The 22,141-nt window shown below is 42.3% G+C and overlaps 1 protein-coding gene across 1 annotated transcript; it reads right to left on the bottom strand.

The window, feature by feature from the left end:
• Positions 1 to 6,854: 6,854 nt before the first annotated feature.
• On the bottom strand, positions 6,855 to 21,642 carry LOC100604435 (aurora kinase A-interacting protein). The gene is given in 3 exon segments (XM_030815105.1): positions 6,855 to 6,977; positions 6,979 to 7,428; positions 21,478 to 21,642. Coding segments are annotated over 3 exon segments (738 nt in total).
• Positions 21,643 to 22,141: the final 499 nt, after the last annotated feature.

Here is a 22,141-nt window from a genome sequence, read left to right as displayed (position 1 = left end):
AAAAAAAAAAAAAGAAGAGCCCACGTTGGCCAGGATAAGTCAGCAATAATCATTTGTTTGGGCCACGTAGAGCTGTTTCATGATCCCCAAGAGAGATTTCATTAAAAACAGCTTGCCTTGTATAAACATAAATAAATAACTCTTCCTTCATAGTTGATTCTCTTTGACACAGAAATATGAAAAACCCTATTTATAGTGCCTTTTGCACAGACACACATGAGCATTTAGCCAAATGCATCTTTAGATGGGCACCCATCATCAATCTCAGAGTAGTAAAATTCTAGGTGAAGTAAATTAATTTTTCCTCCATCTGGGTAAGACTTATTTAGGTAAATAATGAGTAAAATTCTTTAGTTGAAGATACTTCATCTACTAGAAGAGCCGGTGCTGGTAGGTACAGACTACTTAAGTAACCAGGTTTTCCACATAAACAGATTTAAAGTTCTCTCGGGAATTGGTTCTCAGAGGTAATCTGACACCCTTCCTAAGGAACCACCCTAATTCTGGCTGTTTTACCCCAATCTGTGTATTGCTCTCATATGGCAATTGAGTGTTGCTTGTCACCACTCAGCCCCTCAATTCAACCACAACAGCTGTTTAGTAGGAAGTCTCTTGTCTTTTCATTTACAAGCTTCTCAAATGAGCATGATTAGAACAAACATGACCTCAATTAAGGATGTTATGTTCGGGGGTTTTAGTTTCGGGTTTTCTTTTCTTTTTCTTCCAGTTTCTTATATTCTAAGTGGTCTTGATTTGTGTTTGGTGTCATCCAGGTGACACTCTCTACTATTCTAGGATCTTTCAATGTTGTTTGCGACAGTTTCGTTTCAGAAGTCACATCGATGATAGAACACAGAATACTAATCCTGTCCTTAAAAGTGTAATTTGATCTCCAATTCAATTGCTAGTAGCAGGCAACCTCTCTGACCATCTCCTAATAGATGTGCCGGAGTCTTCTGGATTAATCCAATTCATCAGTTGATTGTTAGGAAATATTCAACCTAGCAGGCAGGCATCCTTAATGCCTTATTACTTGATAAGATATAAAAATACTTTCCAGTTAAATATTTTATCTTAAGCTATCTCAGACTTATTATTAATTCAAGATCCCTTTTACAATTTAGCAGTTATATCTTTTTTTTTTTTGGAGGCAGGATCTCTGTATTAGTCCCTTTTTGCCCTGCTGATAAAGACATACCTGAGAGTCGGGCACAGTGGCTCACGCCTGTAATCCCAGCACTTTGGGAGGCCGAGGCGGGCAGATCACAAGGTCAAGAGATCGAGACCGTCCTGGCCAATGTGGTGAAACCCCCTTTCTACTAAAAATACAAAAATTAGCTGGGTGTGGTGGCAGGCACCTGTAGTCCCAGCTACTTGGGAGGCTGAGGCAGGAGAATTGCTTGAACCCAGGAGGTGGAGGTTGCAGTGAGCCAAGATTGCACCACTGCACTGCAGCCTGGCAACAGAGCCAGACTCTGTCTCTAAAAAAAAAAAAAAAAAAAAAAGACATACCCGAGACTGGGCAATTTACAAAAGAGGAGGTCTGTTGTTTTGTTTTCTTTGTTGTTGAGACGGAGTTTTGCTCTTGTTGCCCAAGTTGGAGTGCAATGGTGTGATCTCGGCTCACTGTAACCACCTCCCAGGTTCAAGCAATTCTCCTGTCTCAGCCTCCCAAGTAACTGGGATTACAGGCCTGTGCCACCACGCCCAGCTAATTTTTGTATTTTTAGTACAAACAGGGTTTCACCATGTTAGAGGCTGGTCTTGAACTCCTGACCTCAGGTGATCCACCCGCCTAGGCCTCCCAAAGTGCTAGGATTACAGGCCTGAGCCACCGCAACCAGCTGAAACTCTGATTTTTAAAACCATCAGATCATGTGAGACCCATTCACTATCACAAGAACAGCATGGGAAAGACCCACCCCCATGATTCAATCTTCTCCCACTGGGTCCCTCCCATGACACAAGGGAGCTACAAGATGAGATTTGGGTGGGGACACAGAGCCAAACCATATCAGTCTCTGTTGCTCTGTTTCCCAGGCTGGAGTACCCTGGCGATCTCAGCTCACTGCAACCTCCTCCTCCCAGGTTCAAGTGATTCTCATGCCTCAGCCTCCCAAGTAGCAGAAATATAGGCACGTGCCACCACTCCTGGCCAATTTTTGTATTTTTAGTAGAGACTGGGTTTCGCCATGTTGGCCAGGCTGCTCAAATTACTGACTTCAGGTGAAATCGCCCACCTCGGCCTTCCAGAGAGTGCCGAGATTACAGGCGCAAACCACCCGGCCCAGCCTCAGCAACTATATTTTGCATGTCCACCCAGCAGCTGAATAAATATTCCATATATGCTAATATAGGGCTAGCTTAATCACCAATCAGCCATCTGTGTCATATGCCATCATTCTTCCTGACATCTCTGAATTAGAAACTCAACCAAGACTTCCAGTAATGAATCTAGAAGGTTACTTTTTCATATTTTACTCCCTGTAAATTTTATAGAAAAAAAAAATGAGGCCTAGAGAATTTAATTTGCACAACGGAACAATAGTTGCAAAAATTATAACCCAGTTCTCACTCTCATTCTGCTTATTTGATCCAAGTGAAGAACACGATCCAATACTCACCTGCAGTTCCTCTAGGTAGGGGTGGGCAGAAGTAGGGAATAAATATTAGTACCAAGGAGAGAGGGAAAATAAGAATATAGATATATATATATATAATTGTAAATCGCATTTTTATATATAAAGAATATATATAATTTTAAATATTATTACACAACACAAGAAAAAGTAAGTATGGAGAAAATCAGGCACATTTCAAAAGAATACAGAAAGTGGAGGGAAAATTATATTCTCTATGAGAATAAGGCAGAAATATTCCCCAAAAGGAGAAAAAACGAAGAGGGAGAAATTACTCATATACTGGTCACGTTTATACGGTAACTTTTACACTTTTTTAAAAAGCCAACCCCATTTTTGTTTTCACTGAAAAATAGTATGTGTCCTGCAGTATATACTCAATAAATGTTTGTTGAATTGAATTGAAATTATTTTACTTTGGCAAGGTTATTTCTTTTTCACAGTGCTCAGAGGGAAAATCGTTAAATAGATTTTTATTCTGCCTTTCATAAGTGTCTTCATAGTGCTGCTCCAGTTGATTTTTTCTTTGCGAGATTATTATGTTTTGCTTTTCTCTGTTGTAGCTCCCTTTCTGGCTTCTATACTAACACTGCAAACAAACAGACCTGCCAAATCCTACCATCACATTCCAAAGACTTCAGCAAACACGTCAAGTGTCTTGAACGCCACCAGCTTCTTTAAGAAGCCAGTTGAACCTTGATCTTTGTTAGTAAGATGTTGCTGTTGTTTCATTTCAAACACCCCAGGCAAAGAGGAGCAGAGTTCTTGCCTGGACTTCAATTCTGTGTTTGTGTTCATGTAGAGTTTGCAAATGCCTTACTCATCTTTAGAAACAAGTATTCTTTAGAACTCCAATTGGAGAAATCATTGCAATTAGACCTTTCACTGATGTGTAGGCTTAACGATGCACTTACAATCCTATCAGCCTTTAGAATTTTTTTGAATGCAGTATTAAGTTTCTTCAAAAGTTTGCATCAGGCTAGGTGCAGTGGCTCATGCCTATAATCCCAGCACTTTGGAAGGCCGAGGTGCGCGTATCATTTGTGGTCAGGAGTTCGAGACCAGCATGGCCAACATGGTGAAATCTTGTCTCTACTAGAAATACAAAAATTAGCCGGGCATAGTGGCACATGCCTTTAATCCCAGCTATTCAGGAGGCTGAGGCAGGGGAATCACTTGAACCCGGGAGGTGGAGCTTGCAGTGAGCTGAGATTGTGCCATTGCACTCCAGCCTGGGCAACAAAGCAAGACTCCATCTCAAAAAAAAAAAAAAATTCCTTTTCTTTAGAAAATTCTATGCCTTTATGGTATCTGTGATGGTTAATGGTTAATTTTATGAGTCAATTTGGCTTGTCCGTGGGATGCCCAGATAGCTGATTGAACATTATTTCTGGCGCATCTGTGAGGATGTTTCCTGAAGAGATTATCATTTACATTGGTGGGCTGAGTAAAGCAGATAATCCTCCCCAATGTGGTGGGCATCATTCAGTCCACTGATGACCTGAATAGAATCAAAGGGTGGAGGAAGATTGGACTCCCTCTCTTCCTTCCTGGTTGAGCTGGGGCACGGATCTGCTTGCAGTGCTCCTGGTCCTCAGGCCTTTGAACTGCACCTCTGGATTTCCTCGGTCTCCATCTTGCAGACAGTAGACCTTAGGTCTTCTCAGCCCCCATAGTCACATGAGCCAATACCTTATAATAAATCTCTTTATATTTATATGTTCTGTTTCCCTGGAGAACCCTGGCTAACATAGTACCCATGATGCCTGATGTTGAAGAAAGCTAAGACTCAATACTGATGTTCATCCATACATTTATTCACCAAATATATACTGCACACCTGCCCTGTGTAGGGCATTGTTTAAGGCATAGCAGTGAATAAAAATAATAAAATTTCTGGGCCAGGTGCAGTGGCTCATGTCTGTAATCCCAGCAGTTTTGGAGGCCAAAGTGAGAGAATCACTTGAGCCCAGGAGTTTCAGACCAGCCTGGGCAACATGGCAAAACCCTGTCTCTACAAAACAAACAAATAAAAATTAGCCTGTAGTGCCAACTACTAGGGAGGCTGATGTAGGAGGATCACTTGAGCCCAGAAAGCTGAGGCTACAGTGAGCCAAGATTGTACCACTACACTCTAGTCTGGGGGACAGAGTGAGACCCTGTCAAGAAAAGAAAGAGAGAAAGAAAGAAAGAAAAAAGGAAAGAAGAAAGAAAGGAAAAAGAAAGAAAGAAAGAAAGAAGAAAAAAGAAAGAAGAAAGAAAAAAGAGAAAGAAAGAAAGAAAGAAAGAAAGAAAGAAAGAAAGAAAGAAAGAAAGAAAGAAGAAAGAAAGAAAGAAAGAGAGAGAGAAAGAGAGAGACAGAGGGGGAGGGAGGGAGAGACAGAAAGAGAGAGACTTTTATTCTAGGTTTATTCTTTCTTTTTGTTTTGTTTTTTGTTTGTTTGTTTGAGATGGAATCTCCCTCTGTCATCCAGGCTGGAGTGCAGCAGCACGATCTCAGCTCACTGCAACCTCCGCCTCCTGGGTTCAAGCAATTCTCCTGCCTCAGCATTTCGAGTAGCTGCGATTACAGGTGCCCGCCACTATGCCCAGCTAATTTTTTGTTTTAGTAGAGACTAAAAGTTTCACTATGTTGGCCAAGCTGGTCTCTAACTCCTGACCTCATGAGTCACTGGCCTTGGCCTCCTAAAGTGCTGGGATTACAGGTATGAGCCACCAGGCCCAGCCTGTTATTATTATTGAGGTAAAATTCATATAACATACAATTAATTTTAAAAATGTGCAATTCAGTGGCATTTGGTACATTTGCAATGTTGTTCAACTACCCCCTGTCTCTAGTTCTAAAATATTTTCGTTGCCCCAAAGAAAACCAGGTACCCATTGGTAATAAAGAAAAGCATGCAATATGAGACCTTTCATGTTGCATTTTTTTCACTCTGATGTTTTCCAAGTTCACCCATGTTGTAGCATGTATCAGTACTTCTTTTCTTTACTGCTAAATAATATTCAGTTGCATAGATATACCAAAGTTTGCTTATCAATTCGTCCATTGATGAACATTGGGCTGTTTTCACCTTTTGGCTATTGTGAATAACGCTCCTATGAAAAGTTGTGTACAGGTATTTATCTGAGTACTTGTTTTCAAGTTTATTCTTTTTACTCCCCCTCCTTAATCCATTTCTGGATCTGTTTATAAGTCATATTTGAAATTTTAAAAGATGTTTTAGATGACTCCACAGTGGTGAAGAATCAAATATATTTAAGCCCCTAAATGAGTGCCTGGCACATAAGCAGTATGGTGATTCCTCAAAGAGCTGAAAGCAGAACTATCATTCCACCCAGGAATCCCATTACTGGGCATATACCCAGAGGAATATAAATCATTCTACTATAAAGACACATGCACGCGCATGTTCATTGCAGCACTATTCACAATAGCAAAGACATGGAATCAACCTAAATGCCCATCAATGATAGACTGGATAAAGAAAATGTGGTACATATACACCATGGAATACAACGCAGCCATTAAAAAGAATGAGATCATGTCTTTTGTGGAAACATGGATGGAGCTGGAGGCCATTATCCTTAGCAAACTAATGCAGGAACAGGAAACCAAATACCACATATTCTCACTTATAAGTGAGAGCTAAATGATAAGAACTTATGAATACAAAGAAGGAAACGACAGATATTGGGGTCTACTTGAGTGTGAAGGGTGGGAGGAGCGAGAGGGGCAGAAAAGGTAACTATTGGGTACTGGGCTTAATACCTGGGTGATGAAATAATCTGTACAACAAACCCTGTGACACCTGTTTACCTATGGAACATCACTTGTACCCCCAAACCTAAAATAAAAAATTTTTAAAAAGCCCCTCAATAGACGATAGTTGTTATTACCAACAATAATAATTAACACAGCGCTAAATAGCATACAGCTGAATGCACACTTCATAGGGAATTGTTGCAATCTGGAGGCAGGTGTCAGTGGGGACTGGTCCCTTGAATGAAGATTCTTACAGCCTTTGCCCTACAACCAACTGTTCACCTCACACACTTCCTGGTGGTTGAAGAAATAGGCTGGAAGTTTTTCTCAACATTTCTCTTTTTTTTTTTAATTTATTTTTGTTTATTTATTTATTTATTTTAACAGCTGAGTCCTCTGAGCACTTATTACCATGGATCACCAGCGGGGCGGGAAGGGAGGTACCAGACTCACCTGCCCCTCAGGTAGATCTTGGGGGTCTACCAGCCTCCGGGGGTTTCCTTCAGACCCGCCTTCACCCAGATGCTCCTCGGGTCTCTCTTGAGCTTGATTGACTTCCGTTCCGCAGGAACAGCGGCCTCACCGCTTCCGGTGTTTGTGGTGGTTCATCTTCCGCCGGCGGGTCTTCAGCACGTTTTTGCGCTGAATCTGAGGTGTATCCCAGGCCTTCTCATCCTCCTGTTTGGCCCCTTCCCCCGTCTGGCTAGGGAGACACTCACAGAATTGGGCTGGAGCCGCAGTCCCTGGGGTCTGGGCATCCAGTCTGGGCAGGAGGCAGCGGGCTGTAAGCCAGCTCTTCAGGGGGCTGATGGACATCTTCCTGGGGACCAGCATCTCCTCGAGCTCCAGCCGGGCCCCCTTGCCGGGGAGTGAGGCAGCCCTACCTGGGCCAGTTGGCTGTGTGCTGTAATGGGGCCTGCAGGCATGGCTGCCCAGCACTCCAGAGACAGGCCAGGGCAGACTGCAGCCTGCCCAGGAAACAGCCCTGAACAGCTGAGAAGTCAGGCGCACCAGGAGTATGGTCTGTGGGTGGGGAACATTCCACTGCCAGGCTCAGGGACTTATGGTCCGGAGCGTTTGTCTCATTTATCTGCCATGTTAGAAAATAATCACTAGCCGCCGCCCCCCAGGTTTGCCAGTGGACTTGCTCTAAGTTTTGCCCTGAAGTTACACAAACGTTGTAAAAAGCAAATGGAAACAGATTGTTGTCTTTCTGATTGTGTAACTTGGCATTAAAGGAATCTCTAATTTATTTGTTTAACACGCAACTGCTGACATCATTGCCTGAAGCACACTATCAAGCTGGTCTGCTCCCAGCTTGTTCGCCACCCAAAGTCAATACCATTTAAATGAATTGTGACAATAAAAATTCCATTTCTATCTAGAGCCAAATAACTGCTCAAATAATCACTTGGTGATTATACGAAGTATGTGGATATGGGGATGCACTGAGCTGGAGTTTAGGAGATCTTGAGATATTCCTAATCTTGCTGTGACTTCTTTTGTGACTTCAAAGAGCACAAACCCCAGGCATCATTCTACTTCCTCATTATATGGAGGTTATTTTTCCTGATCCTATGTACCTCAACAAAAGTTGCAAGATTTAGCTTGTATTCATCTATGTTATCATTGTCAATTCAGTCAAAATGGTTATGAGTTGTATAAGTCACCGCTTAGTCACAACTAAGGTTTCTAATGTTAATTATGCCTTTAAAAAAAATTCTACGAAACGGTTTTTCATTTATTACAATATTAATTATGTTGGTGAGAGAGAATTGTGACAACCGAATTAACTCTGCTACTTCTTGTTCCTACCAAATGCCAATCTAATACTCTCACTGAAGTGGCAGTTTTAAGAAAGACACGTTGTCTTCCTTAAACAAACAAAACATTCCTCTTTATGATAAACAAGATCCTTATTCATGTATGTATAATTAGGGCTCTCCACTTGTCAAAAACTTTCAAGCTCTGTTTTCACTCAGTGTATAGCTCTACCTTCTCAATGTGTCATTTTCCAGACAGATGAAATCTTTTAGAAAATTTTCCCGAATGGTAAAAGATAAACACAAGAGATCTTTGTTATCTCAAAGCTGAGTGACCCAAATGAGTTATCGTCACAGCTTAGGTCAAACTTTAAACAAAACAAATACCATTATAAGCAACATTTCTTTACAAGAAAAATATTTCCCAACCTTGCAGCCTTGTTGATCTCGACACAGGACACTCTACCATACAGACAAGCATGCAGTCTTCCACATGAGTCTGTGATGCTACAATTTCCACCTTGCTGTTAGAAGGTGTTTAAGGGCAAGGATTTGTATCTCTGGTGCCTGGTAATTCATATTCTGATGCTGAATGAATATGGAAATGATTAGTTGCACAATTCATGTTAGCTGCTAAGCAACAAGGTTTGATATATTCCCCTTTCTAGAACTTGAAAACTCTAGGAACAAGTAGTTACCAGTATTGCCCAGACTACCGGGAGTATTTTAATGCTTTATTGTTAATATTGAGTGGATTTGTTCTGGGGAAAAAACAACAACAAATTTTCTGTCTGTCTGTCTTTCTTCTCCACTGAACAATAAACTGTTTCTGGAAAGAAACTACAATAGTACCCCCTTACCCATATTTTTACTTTCTGCTGTTTGTTACTCACAGTCAACAATAATCCAAAAATAGTACATGGAAAATTCCAGACATAAATAATAATTCCACTGAGAATGGTGTGTGTGAAACAAACTTCCACACAGTGGAACAAAATTACACTCAGAACGGTGTACATGAAAATTCCAGTTACGTTTCTATCTTTATGCTGGAATTTTCATGCACACCAGTCTGAGTAGTGTAAAATCTCACGCCGTTCCACTCTGTCCCACCAGGGACATGACTCATCCCCTTGTCCTATGTTTTCAAGCTGTCTATGCTACCCACTGGTTCCTCACTTTGCCAGCTCAGTTATCAGATTGCAAAAACATAGTATACATAGAGTTTGGTACTATCCCTGGTTTCAGGCACCCACTGGGGGTCTTGGAACATATTGTCTGCTGATTAAGGGGAACTACAGTGCATCTTATCCATTTATATAACAATACTGGCTAGCAAAGTACCTAGTTCCATAATAATTTCTAAAACTGCTCTGTCACTGTTAAGTCAAATCTCTAAGGGGTTAATCATGAAATAAATAAAGCAGGATGAGGGCTCTCCTATGAAAAGTAATTACCAGGCCGGGAGTGCTGGCTCACGCCTGTAATCCCAGCACTTTGGGAGGCCGAGGGAGGCAGATCACTTGAGGTCAGGAGTTTGAAACCAACCTGACCAACATGGTAAAACCCCGTCTCTACTAAAAATATAAAAATTAGCCAGGTGTGGTGGTGCGCACCTGTAGTCCCAGCTACTCTGGAGGCTGAGGCAGAAGAATTGCTTGAACCTGGGAGGCGAAGGTTACAGTGAGCCAAGATTGCACCACTGCACTCCAGCCCGGGTGACCGAGCAAGACTCCGTCTCAAAAACTGAAAAAAGAAACGTAATGACCTCCCAACTGACAGTTTTGCCCAAAGGGGGCTTCATTCCTTTCAAATCCTTAGTTGAAGTCACTCTCTCCCACCCAGTGTAAGTGAAATGGAGAGGACCAGGGAGATTTGGGCCACTCCAATTTAGAAATACTGAAAGTCTTTCCCAAGTCCTGTCCCCATGACATGCAAACTCCGAGTCATTATGTCCTATATTAGTTTTTCAATGGTATGAAAATTGCTCATTAGAGTTCCAACGATTGCCCTTGAAATAAAAATAATCACATTTGTTTCAAGTGCAAGAGGATCTGCTAGAATTTCTGGAGCAAAGAATGTTGCCTGCTGAAATGTTTTCAGACACCAACTCACCCCTTCGACCATTCTCAGGTGAGCATATTAGACCCGTCTCAAGGCAGTCTAGTCCCTCTGGGCCTACTGAAAATGGATAAGAGCTACAGTGACAGCACGTGGGCCCATCCCACACCAGAGACCCCAAAAAGGGAGCAGAGCTCCTTTGGGGTATGCTACTAAGTAGGTTCTGGAAGATGAAAAATTGAATTTTCCTAAAGTTGTGGAAGAGTAGAAAGAACACTGGGTGAGAAAGAAAGGAGGGAGGAAGGAAGCAAAAGAGGAGAGGAGGGAGTAAGGGGGGGAGTGTTTGGAGATCTAATGGTCATAAAACCCTTATAAGTAAAGCAAAGCAAGGGATTTTATTTCCATTTTACTTATGAGGAAATTGAGCTTCAGACAAGTTGTTTAGTCCAAATCTCACAAAATAGTACAGCTGAGACTTGAACCCAGGTCTTCTGATTCCTGGTCCCATGGCCTTTCTGCTATGAATACCACAGCATCTTTGCTTCTTCATTTTACTTAATTGTGTCAACTGAAAGTTTCTGAGAAACTTTCTGAGAAAGATTTATTGGCACGTGGGTGAAATAGCCTGTGTGCAGGGACATTTGATGTAACTGTCTGTGATCGAAAGTTTGGACATTTCTCAATAAGGAAATTGCTAAATAAATCAATTTTAGTCTCTAAAAATATGAGAGAGTTTGACGTGCCCTCATGTGGCACGATCTCCAAGCTATACTGTTAAGGGTAAAATAAGTGTGATGCATAACAGCCTGCACAGTATCCACCCAAGATTCCCAGGGGAGAACAGGAGGCTTGCCTCCCGTAAGCTGAACTGGAATCGGCAGCAGTGCTTCTGCTCCACCCTTCCCCCAGCCAAGCTACAAGGCTGTGAAAATCACTCAGTATTGCTTTTGGAGCAGCTCTCTGCAAGTCTGGACTCTGTCTCCAGAATGAGAGGCCCTCCACACAGAACTTCTACATGGAGCAGTTTACTCCAGGTAGGTACCATAGGGTAATGATAAGAAAACAGGACTTCTCAGCCCCGCTATGGACAAATAATTCAGGGTTTTGAGATGCAGCAGAGAAGAGCAAGTGTACACAAGTCTATGCAGAAAACGTGGGGCCAGAGCAGAAGCATAGATCTCAGTTTTTAAGTGGCAGTACCAATGGTGACCTCAAGCCTGTGGCTCAAGGTGACAACTGGCTGCTCAGCTAAGAGCATGGCAAATTTGCCTCAGGCCTATAGCGAATCATTTGAAATACCCACAGTTGCAAGGCTGGTGAAGAAGTGATGACCCAAAGCTGGAAAGGATCCAAGGACAAGTCAAGAAAGTGTGATAGCAGTGAGCAAGGGCCTCCTAGGATGGCATACGCAGGTGCCACGCAGTGACTCAAGGTGGGGACAGTCATCAGGGTAGCCTGGGGTTGACATCTAGGAATAAGGTTATTTTGAGTTCCTCCACCCTCCCCCAGTCTGTACAGTTAGACTGGATTGGCATAAAGCTCATGCCACAACGCCCACTCGAAGCTGTTAAAGGATCCCAAAACAATCTCAGCCTGAGAATTTGGGGCTACCCAAGGCTAAATTTGGGGTTCTTGAGGTATACATCAAAGGGGATAAAAGGAAGTTATTAGTAACCAGGATGACTATAGGACTCTTCTGTGTTTTTTGGAGCCAGGAACTTCACAGAGGACTATGAGACTGATACATTCATTTTTACCAATAGAAAGTGTTGATGTACTAAATCATGTTGTACACCATAAATATACACAATTTTTAAAAATAAATAACTCTCTTTGAAAAAGAAACTTGATAGACCAAACAAAATTGCTGATAAAATATTTCTGATGATTAATATAATCGATTCTGACTTTCCTACCTCCATGGTTTCATTAAAATGCATGTTTGCTGTGCACATGATAGTAGTTACATTTTACTTGATCAGAATTCTCTTTCTTCCATCCTAAATGTGCCCCCAGCTACGTTTTAACAGTTTAGAGAGATTTCCAACCACTGAAGAATACTAACTAGAGCTTTATTTTGTTCATTATGAATTCAACTTTTTAAAAATAAATTATGTATAAACTTTCTTTCCCCAATGTGTCATTTATAACTAAAGATCATATCATCCTTTTGAGAAATACATTGCTGTCCAGGGTTCTATTATTATAGTATATTGTTATTATATTATAGATTATATTACTATTCTATTATATATTATAATATGTGATTATATGATATTATTATTGTAATCAAGCTTGAAGTCATGTCTTAATACACGTCTTTGTCCTTAATACATACTTGATTGGATACAGGTCAGGGATGGGAGAGACTCAGAGATGGGATGAATTTTAAAGATAGATAAGGCTGATATGACAGACTCAAACCTATGGGCCAGATTGGTCCTACAGAGTGTCACATTTGGCCCATATATTTTTAAGTATTACATTAACATATGCATAAAAATTTAGAAGTGTCAGGCCTTGGCGGTGGCTCACACCTGTAATCCACCACTTTGGAAGGTGGAGGCAGGCGGATCACTTGAGGTCAGGAGTTCGAGACCATCCTGGCCAACATGGTGAAACTCCATCTCTACTAAAAATCCAAAAAATTAGCCTGCCTGTAATTCCAGCTACTTGGGAGCCTGAGACAGGAGAATCACTTGAACCCAGGAGGTGGAGGTTGCAGTGAGCCAAGATCCTGTCATTGCATTCCAGCCTGGCTGACAAAGCAGGACTCTGTCTCAAAAAAAAAAAAAAAAAAATTAGATATTTCACATAAAAATTCAAATTGGGGGCTTCTTTTGGGGAAAAGGTCTGGAGACTCCGGTCCTGCATTCACTTATAATAGGCAGCATGGGAAGGGAGCTGTAACTGGCCCAGAGCACTTTGCCCCAGTCCCTACACAGCCCTACCTGGCTCCAACAGGCACCTGAAGTCTCCACACCCCCACCCCTAGTGAGGGAGTGTGAGGGCGAATCAGAGCTAGTGATGAAGGAGACCTGGGGATGAAGGCAGAGTCATGGCTGAGAGTTCTGTGCATGTATACACTGTGCATAGCACCGTGATGTTACCATTTGATGCGGCACCAGAAGGTTCTGCTTAATGTCAAAGACTGCTCTGGGGACTCAAGGATGATCAAAGGAAGAGTAGGAAGGCACTCATAGCAGCATGACCAAGGAGAACAATGAGTGTCTGGTGGGCGAAATGAAAAGACATTGACCTGTGAATGACTTTGAGCATAATTTAAGCTTCTCTTTGTGATTCAGTCATATTTATGCATGTCAGATATTTTACTGTGCACCTCAGCACAAGGATGTTTTCAAGAGTTCCTGAGACCTGTGGCACCCCTTGCCTGTGCTTGATGGACTCAGGATCCGTCCTGTCTCCTCTCTCCATGACAACCATTACCGTGTGATAAGCTGGCTGTCTTTCTCAACCACTCCCTTACTTACAGACATTTGTCTAAGGAGGGTCTGGGAACTACTGGAGAGCAGCACCTAGGCTCCATGGCAGAGATTTTCTTTGTTTGTTGCACCTTGTTTTCTTTGACTTGTTCCTGGGTTCACATCTCATGAGTTTCCATCAACCTAGTCCCCATCCCCAACTTCCATTCCCAGGTAAGAAGGAAACTACATGGTACCCAGTGCATCCACGAAGGGTGCTCTTTGGTCTTCAAAAAATATACTTACCCTATAGCACTGGTCATAAAAAATATTTTTTTTGTATTTTTGAAAACAAAAAGCGATTTTTTTTTTTTTTTTTGAGACAGAGCTTCGCTCTTGTCACCCTGGCTGAAGTGCAGTGGTGTGATCTCAGCTCACTGCAACCTCCGCCTCCCGGGTTCTAGCGATTCTCCTGCCTCAGCCTCCCAAGTAGCTGGGACTACTGCCATGATGTGCCACCACGCCTGGATAATTTTTGTATTTTTGGTAAAGATGGGGTTTCACCATGTTGGCCAGGCTAGTCTCGAACTCCTGACCTCAAGTGATCGACCTGCCTCAGCCTCCCACAGTGCTGGGATTACAGGCATGAGCCACTGTGCCCCGCCTAAAAAACAAATTTTTACTGTTGGAAATGTGCACGGCTTTGGCTACCAAAATGCTTCCGTTCATAAGTGTTTACAATTTTAACTCCAAATATCTACTTATGAAAGATGCTTCCCCAATTTATGAATAATTCAAGATAACAAATACATTTCCTTTAAGGGCTAGGTGAATTTATAATAAAAACAACTTAGGAGATTCAATCCTATTTCCATTCTTACTTCTACTCTTTTTTTATGGGAAAAATGTTGGTTCTTCCCCAAACTCCTCTCAGCACGGCAATACTTCTTAGACAGCCAGCTCAGAAAGGGAGGGAAGAGAGTGACAGCAGCTGCGTCTGTCTTCCTGCCCTGCGCTATCAGTTCCTTGATAGGATTGCTGCTGTCTCATGTTAATTGTCTACATCTCCAGGATGTTCATTTACTTTCTACCTATTAATACTTATATGCACATCCATGCACATGCAAACGCATATGCTTTCCACTCGTTGTCACTTGTTTGTCCACATATAAACTTAACCTAAAGTGTGTGTGTCTGAATCAGCAATTTCTCTTTCCACTTTCTATCTCTAATAAATATGGACATATCAGCCACGGCCTTACCTGAACCTATTATCTATCAATAATAGCCCCTCCCAAAACATATTAGTACTTCTTTAGGAATGTTGACCTTTCAGAGGTCTGATTAACTAGACAAACAAGGCATGGAACTCCAGCCCATATTTCCAACACATATGGTAGCCTTTTTTCTAAATTATGAGTTTTGCCTGTGAGAATAGTGAATGTAATGTATGAAGACCAAAAGCATTCTTCAAGACAGTGATTTAGTAGCATCTTATTCTGGAAGCATAAGCCATCTTGAACACAGATAATGAATGCATTAGTATGGAAACATCCAAAGGATTATGAAGTCAGAAGGCAGACCCACCATCGCACTCATGTTCTCAGCTGCTTGCTGAGTGCGTACTGGGCACATGTATGCCCAGAACTCATGGCTTTCCCCTTTGAAGTAAATCAGACAAGATAAAAATTACTTTTCAATGAAATGGCTACCCAATCAAGAACAAGAAAGGTTTTAAGCCAGATTTAAACTGAGACATATTTATGTACAGCCATAAATCCACAGAAAGTCAGGACATTAGAAAAGAGCAGCATACGCCGGGTGCAGCGGCTCATGCCTGTAATCAAAACATTTTGGGAGGCCGAGGTAGGCGGATAACTTCAGGTCAGGAGTTCAAGACCAGCCTGACCAATGTGGTGAAACCCCATCTCTACTAAAGATACAAAAATTACCTGGGTGTGGTGGCACGCGACTGTAATCCCAGCTACTCAGGAGGCTGAGGCAGGAGAATCGCTTGAACCCAGGAAGTGGAGGTTGCAGTGAGCCAAGATTGCACCATTGCACTTCAGCCTGGGTGACACAGTGAGACTCTGTCTCAAAATAAAATAATAAAATAAAATAGAAAGAAAGAAAGAAAAAAGAAAACAGCAGCATAAAAACATTTGGATGCTACCAAACATCCATTTCAGATTGAGACTTCCATGGAGTAAAAAAAAATAAAAATGTGAGCAGCACTTTCCAAGGGCCTGGCATGATTAACCCCATTTATCCTCACAAGAACCCCATGAGGTAGGTATCGTTAGCATTCCCATTTTACAGGTGGGTCTGAAAGTAAGTAACTTAGCTAGGATTTAGCTCTGGATAGACTCAGACCTGGACTTCAAACCCAGTGAGTGAACCCTCTGAGTCTGATATCAACCACTATGCCATCTGCTTACCTGGTATCCATGAGCCACAGAAACAAATCATTACTTTTTAATCTGGTGATGAGGGTTTTTGTAAAGAATTAAAATGTTAAAATATGGCATATGGAATTATATGAAAGAAACAGAACCAATAGAAAATATATAAACACATGTAGGATAGATGATTGATAGATAATAGATGGATAGATCCTATTGTGTGTGTATATATACATACACACACACATAATAGGACATATATACATATATACACATAATGTATATATATACACATAATGTGTATTATGTGTATATATATACATTATGTGTACATATATACATAATGTGTGTATATATATATATACACACACACATACACAATAGGACATATATATATATACAGTCATGCACTGCATAACAATGTTCCAGTTAACTGTGCACATACAATAGTTAACTGCATATACAATGGTGGTCTCATCAGATTATAAAAAAGCACATATAGAAATCTGATATTTGGCACTTGATATTGGCATTGCAAATCAAGTAGGGGAATTGACTGATATTCAGTAATGGTGCCAAGACATCCGGTTTTCCAAATAAAAATATAAATATATATATATATATATATATATATATATACTCACGCAACAACAAAATTCTCTAAAAATGCAATTCTGACAATGTATCTCCATCATTAAGTGATGCATGACTCTATTTACATATAGATATAGATACAAAAACACAGAGAAAGAGAGATAGATTTATTCTAGAAATTGGCCAAGAAGTCCCATGATCCATTGTCTGCAAGTTGGAGACCCAAGAAAGCCAGTGGCATAATTCAGTCCAAGTCCAAATGCCTAAGAACAAGAAGACCCAAAATCCAAAGGCAAGAGAAGATGGATGTATAGCCCAAACAGAAGCAAACTCATCCTTCCTCTCTGCCTTTATGCTCTATCCAGTTCCTCAATAGATTGAATGGTGCCCACTCACACTGGGGAGGGCCATATTTTTTGCCCAGTTCACCAAATCACAATGCTAACAGAAACACCATCACAGACACAGCCAGAAATGATGTTCTACCAGATATCTGGGCCTCTCTTAGCCCATTCAAGTTGACACATAAAATTAACCATCTCAGGTCATTTTCCTAAGAACACTTCTGGCCTTTTCTTCAAGGCTTTATATTTTATATTCAGGTCAGTTTACCTCCTCTGGGATATCAGCCCAAAGAGTCAGTATTTAGGACAAGCCTTACCATCTGGCAAAAAGGACAATCGTCCTTGCAGTGGGGCTGGAGGATGTCCACTTCCCGAAAAGATCTCTGTCATCCAACAATTACACTGCCTGAAATTTCACCACCAGAAAACTTGTAGGTATGGTCACATGTTCACAGTGTATTGTAAATTTGCCTTCAAACTGATTTCTCCCATCCCAATTATTCCACAGAAAAGGGGACCAGGATAACAAGACGTAAAGCATCATCATATCAAAGATGATGTTTTAATCACCTCCTCTTTATACTGTTGACAGAAGAAGGATTCCCGCCTGAGAGTTAAGGGAATGGACATAACTTTTTTTTTTAAGAAACTAAGAAGAATCTAAAATGCCAAAAATATTTTTGTAGAATGAACTGTGAATGCCCAATGATAGTTTCATGACTATATCTGTATTTCACAAAAGAATCCTTTTTTCCTCACGGAGAGTTAACACAGCCTATGGTCAAACACAGATACTCTATGATCATTTCTGGAGATGTTTCATGGTGTGTGAAGAAGACAAGCTTTATGCCTCACAGTAATGAGAAGTACATGGCTCATGGGTCTGAGAGCCTATCCAGAGATTAGGCAAAGAAAAACTCTTCCCCAAAACTTTTTTTTTGTGTGTGTGTGTGTGTGACAGAGTCTCGCTCTGTCGCTCAGGTTGGAGTGCAGCTCTCTGCAACCTCCACCTCCCGAGTTCATGCGATTCTCATGCCTTAGCCTCCTGAATAGCTGGGACTACAGGCATGCACCACCACGCACGACTAATTTTTGTAGTTTTAGTAGAGACAGGGTTTCTCCATGTTGGCCAGGCTGGTCTCAAGCTCCTGATCTCAGGTGATCCACCTACCCCGGCCTCCCAAAGTGCTGGGATTACAGGCTTCAGCCACCGTGCCCAGTCTTCCAAAACTTTCAATAACATCTTCATCTCAAAATTTTAGGACACAGTTCTTCTAATGAGTGACAGCATCACTGAACACCAGAAGCATCAAGGAACATCTGCTCCCCCGCACCCATGGCTCATCTCAGGATGTTGTCAGGCAGAGTCAGACACATTACAGTGGGAAGATCAGACTGGGGGAGTTGAGCCCCAAAACAGAACTGCACCTTAAAGAGGGGGCATCTCAGAGCACCCTGACTCCTGCCAGCTCAGGGACAGAGCCAAGTCTGTCAGTGAAACACTTTTTTCAGAGAATTTGGCAAATTTCTTCCAGTCCAAGCAAATGGCCCCAATATTAGGATGTGTAAGATGGAATAACAGGCCAGGTGCAGTGGCTCACGCCTGTAATCCCAGTAGCTTGGGAGGCTGAGGAGGGTGGATCACAAGGTCAGGAATTCGAGACCATCCTGGCCAACATGGTAAAACCCCATCTCTACTAAAATACAAAAAATTAGCCAGGCATGGTGGTGCGTGCCTGTAGTCTCAGCTACTCGGGAGGCTGAGGCTGGAGAATTGCTTGAACCCGGGAGGCAGAGGTTGCACTGAGCAGAGATCGTGTCACTGCGCTCCAGCCTGGGCGACAGAGCAAGACTCCACAGGAGGCTGAGGCAGGAGAATTGTGTGAACCCGGGAGGCGGAGGTTGCAGTGAGTTGAGATCGCGCCACCGCACTCCAGCCTGGGCTACAGAGCGAGACTCTGTCTCAAAAAGAAAAAAAAAATGGAATAACAATTAGAGAATCATCTATACAGGTAAAGGGGACAGGAGATCCAGGAAGAGGGGAAATTCAGAGATTCCTCCACAGGGGCAGCCTCTGCAGAGAATTTGGGAAACCTGTGTTGGCTGCTGGCTGGGCTTCTGTCACTGGCAATGGGTTGAAGCTTCCTAATCTAGAAGACTGATAAGATCTCAGTGAGGCCTGCATTTTGGAGGAGCATGGTTTAGGAGAGCTTATATTCTGGAATATGATTCTGATCCTCCTACCCTAAGTGGGGTGTAAGGGTGGACTGTGCCTCAGGACTAAGGCCACAGTCTCATAATTTTTTTTCTTTTTTTTTTTTTAGACAGGTTCTCACTGTATTGCCCAGGCTGGAGTGCAGTGGCACGATCTCGGCTCACTGCAACCTCCGCCTCCAAGGTTCAAGAGATTCTCCTGCCTCAGCCCCCCGAGTAACTGGTACTACAGGCATACACCACCATGCCCAGTGCATTTTTTGTAGAGATGGGGTTTTGCCATGTTGCCCAGGCCAGCCTCAAACTTTGAGCTCAAGCAAACCACCCACCTCGGCCTCCCAAAGTACTGGGATTACAGGCGTGAATCACCGCACCCGGCCCACCATGCCATTATTAACTTCAATGTTGAACTAGGGCTTCCTAGGTCCTCAAACTCTCTGAGATGAAGAATGGTCCTCTATCCTGGGGGCAAAGATGAATCTTTATGTGAGAACAAAGTGTTCCCAGAGGCAGATAGAGGAGGATTCATAGGATGAGAACTGGGCGGGGGCTATCTATGCAATGGACAGTAACAGTGCCATCTTCCCATTCTTACATGGAGCCACATCCTTGTGAGGTCCAGTGATCCCAGCTTCTATATCTAAATCAGTGGGTTCTCCTCTGAATCTGGGTTATTCTTCAAGGGCAGGGATTATATTAGAAATTATTCTCTTTGAAAATATAACTCTTTTCAAAGTGATGAAGATTCGCGCATACCCCAGCATTCTGTAAGTTCTCCCTATGAGCAAATCAAACTTGTGCAGCCTTAATTTAAGCCTATTTCTATTTCAGTCCTATGTGAATAGAGGGAGACAGAGGGAATTATCAACCATTCTTTGGGAAAAAGAAAACGACTCTAAAAGTACCTAAAGATACAAAAGCTGTCATTTAGCTTTCTTTTTGGAGGCAAGTAATATCCATTCAACATTTCACTACTTAAGCCTAGCATTATTCAAATATACACAGCAAAGTATAAAGCCTATAATTTTTGTGACAGGATCTCACTCTGTCGCCCAGGCTGGAGTGCAGTGGCACGATCTCGGCTCACTGCAACCTTTGCCTCCCAGGTTCAAGAGATTCTCCTGCTTCAGCCTCCTGACTAGCTGGAGCTACAGGCGTGCACCACCACGCCCAGCTTACTTTTGTATGTTTTTGTAGAAACTATGTTTCACTGTGTTGGCCAGGCTGGCCTTGAACTCCTGGCTCTAGTGATCCACCCACCTCTGCCTCTCAAAGTGCTGGGATTACAAGCGTGAGCCATTGCGCCCAGCCCTAGAAATATTTTTTAATTACCAGGCCAGAAGAAATTAGATACATACCTATGACATATATTTTAAGAAGCAGATAACTTCCAATTACATAGAATAATATTAATAATTTGAAGTCCCGTAAAACCTTGGTACTCAATGTGTGGATCAAGGACCAGCAGCATGAATATTCCCTGGGAGCTTTTTTAGAAGCAAAGCTTAATCCAAACCTACAAAAGCTGCAATTTAACAAGAGCTGCAGGTGATTTGTTTACATATTAAGTTGGAGAAATACTCTAAGCTATACACTAGTCCATTTGCCTCTTCAGTGTACTCAGTAATGATGAAGAACTTTTGAAAATTACATTTATTTCTATTGCAGAAAACTCTCCATCATAGTTCTCATCAGTTCCCTTTAAATATAGTTGTTAAATGAAGGTAAGTATACTAAGCCACTAATCCCTATCTCTACCCTCCAGCCCTCCCATCTCAAAAAGATGAAGAATCTTTTTTTTGTTTTTTGTTTTTTGTTTTTTGTTTTGAGACAGAGTCTTGCTCTGTTGCCCAGGCTGGAGTGCAGTGGTATAATCTCACCTCACTACAACCTCCGCTTCCTGGGTTCAAGTGATTCTCCTGCCTCAGCCTCCTGAGTGGCTAGGATTACAGGCACATGCCACCACGAACAGCTCATTTTGCATTTTTAGTAGAGATGGGATTTTGTCTTGTTGGCCAGGCTGGTCTCGAACTCCTGATGTCAGGTGATGTGTCTTGGCCTCCCAAAGAACTGGAATTACAGGCGTGAACCACTGCACCCAGCCAAAAATTATTTTTTACTTGGCAAACCTATTATGACAAACACAGCTGGAATGAGGAATGGTGCAGGCAGCAATGGGCAGCCCACATGTTCAAGAAAAGCCCTGGAGGACTGGGGAGAAGGCTGAAGGCAGAGATACACTGGGGAAAAGTTGAAGGCACTGAGCATTTACATCAAATGCACATGTAGTTGGCTGTTCTGCCTCGCAAATCATAGAGATCTCTGATTTCTGACCTTGTCTGCTGATGGGGTGCTCACATGGGTTACCAGTTTCTGCATTTGAGTTGCTGGTTCCCCAAGGGTATGCTCCTTTTGGGCCCTGCTGGTTTTCAGGCATCTATCGTGTCTAGAAACTATCACTCCAGAACCCTGATCTTCCTGAGTCCTCAAAGACCACACAAGACTCTCTTCTAACTCTTCCCGTAAACCCAAAACCATCTCAAGGAACAACACAGAGTCATTATCTAAGACAAAAAAAGGAGGCCAGACGCAGTGGCTCACACCTGTAATCCCAGCACTTTGGGAGTCTGGTGCAAGTGGATCACCTGAGGTTAGGAGTTCAAGTCCAGCCTGGCCAGCTGGTGAAATCCCGTCTCTACTAAAATACAAAAATTAGCCAGGCACGGTGCCACATGCCTGCAGTCCCAGCTACTCGGGAAGCCGAGACAGGAGAATCGCTTGAACCCGGGAGGCAGAGGCTGCAGTGAGCCAAGATCGCACCACTGCACTCCAGCCTGGGCAACAAAGGGAGGTTCTGTCTCAAAAAAAAAAAAAAGCAAAATTCAAGTTAAAACTATCTTTAGGCTCAACACAACAAAGCTAGGTCTGATTCAACA

This window comes from Nomascus leucogenys, chromosome 6 (genome assembly GCF_006542625.1).
Source record: "Nomascus leucogenys isolate Asia chromosome 6, Asia_NLE_v1, whole genome shotgun sequence".
Lineage (NCBI taxonomy): Eukaryota > Metazoa > Chordata > Mammalia > Primates > Hylobatidae > Nomascus > Nomascus leucogenys.
The sequence above is the reverse complement of the archived record's forward strand: the minus strand, read 5'-3'. Positions and strand labels throughout refer to the sequence as shown.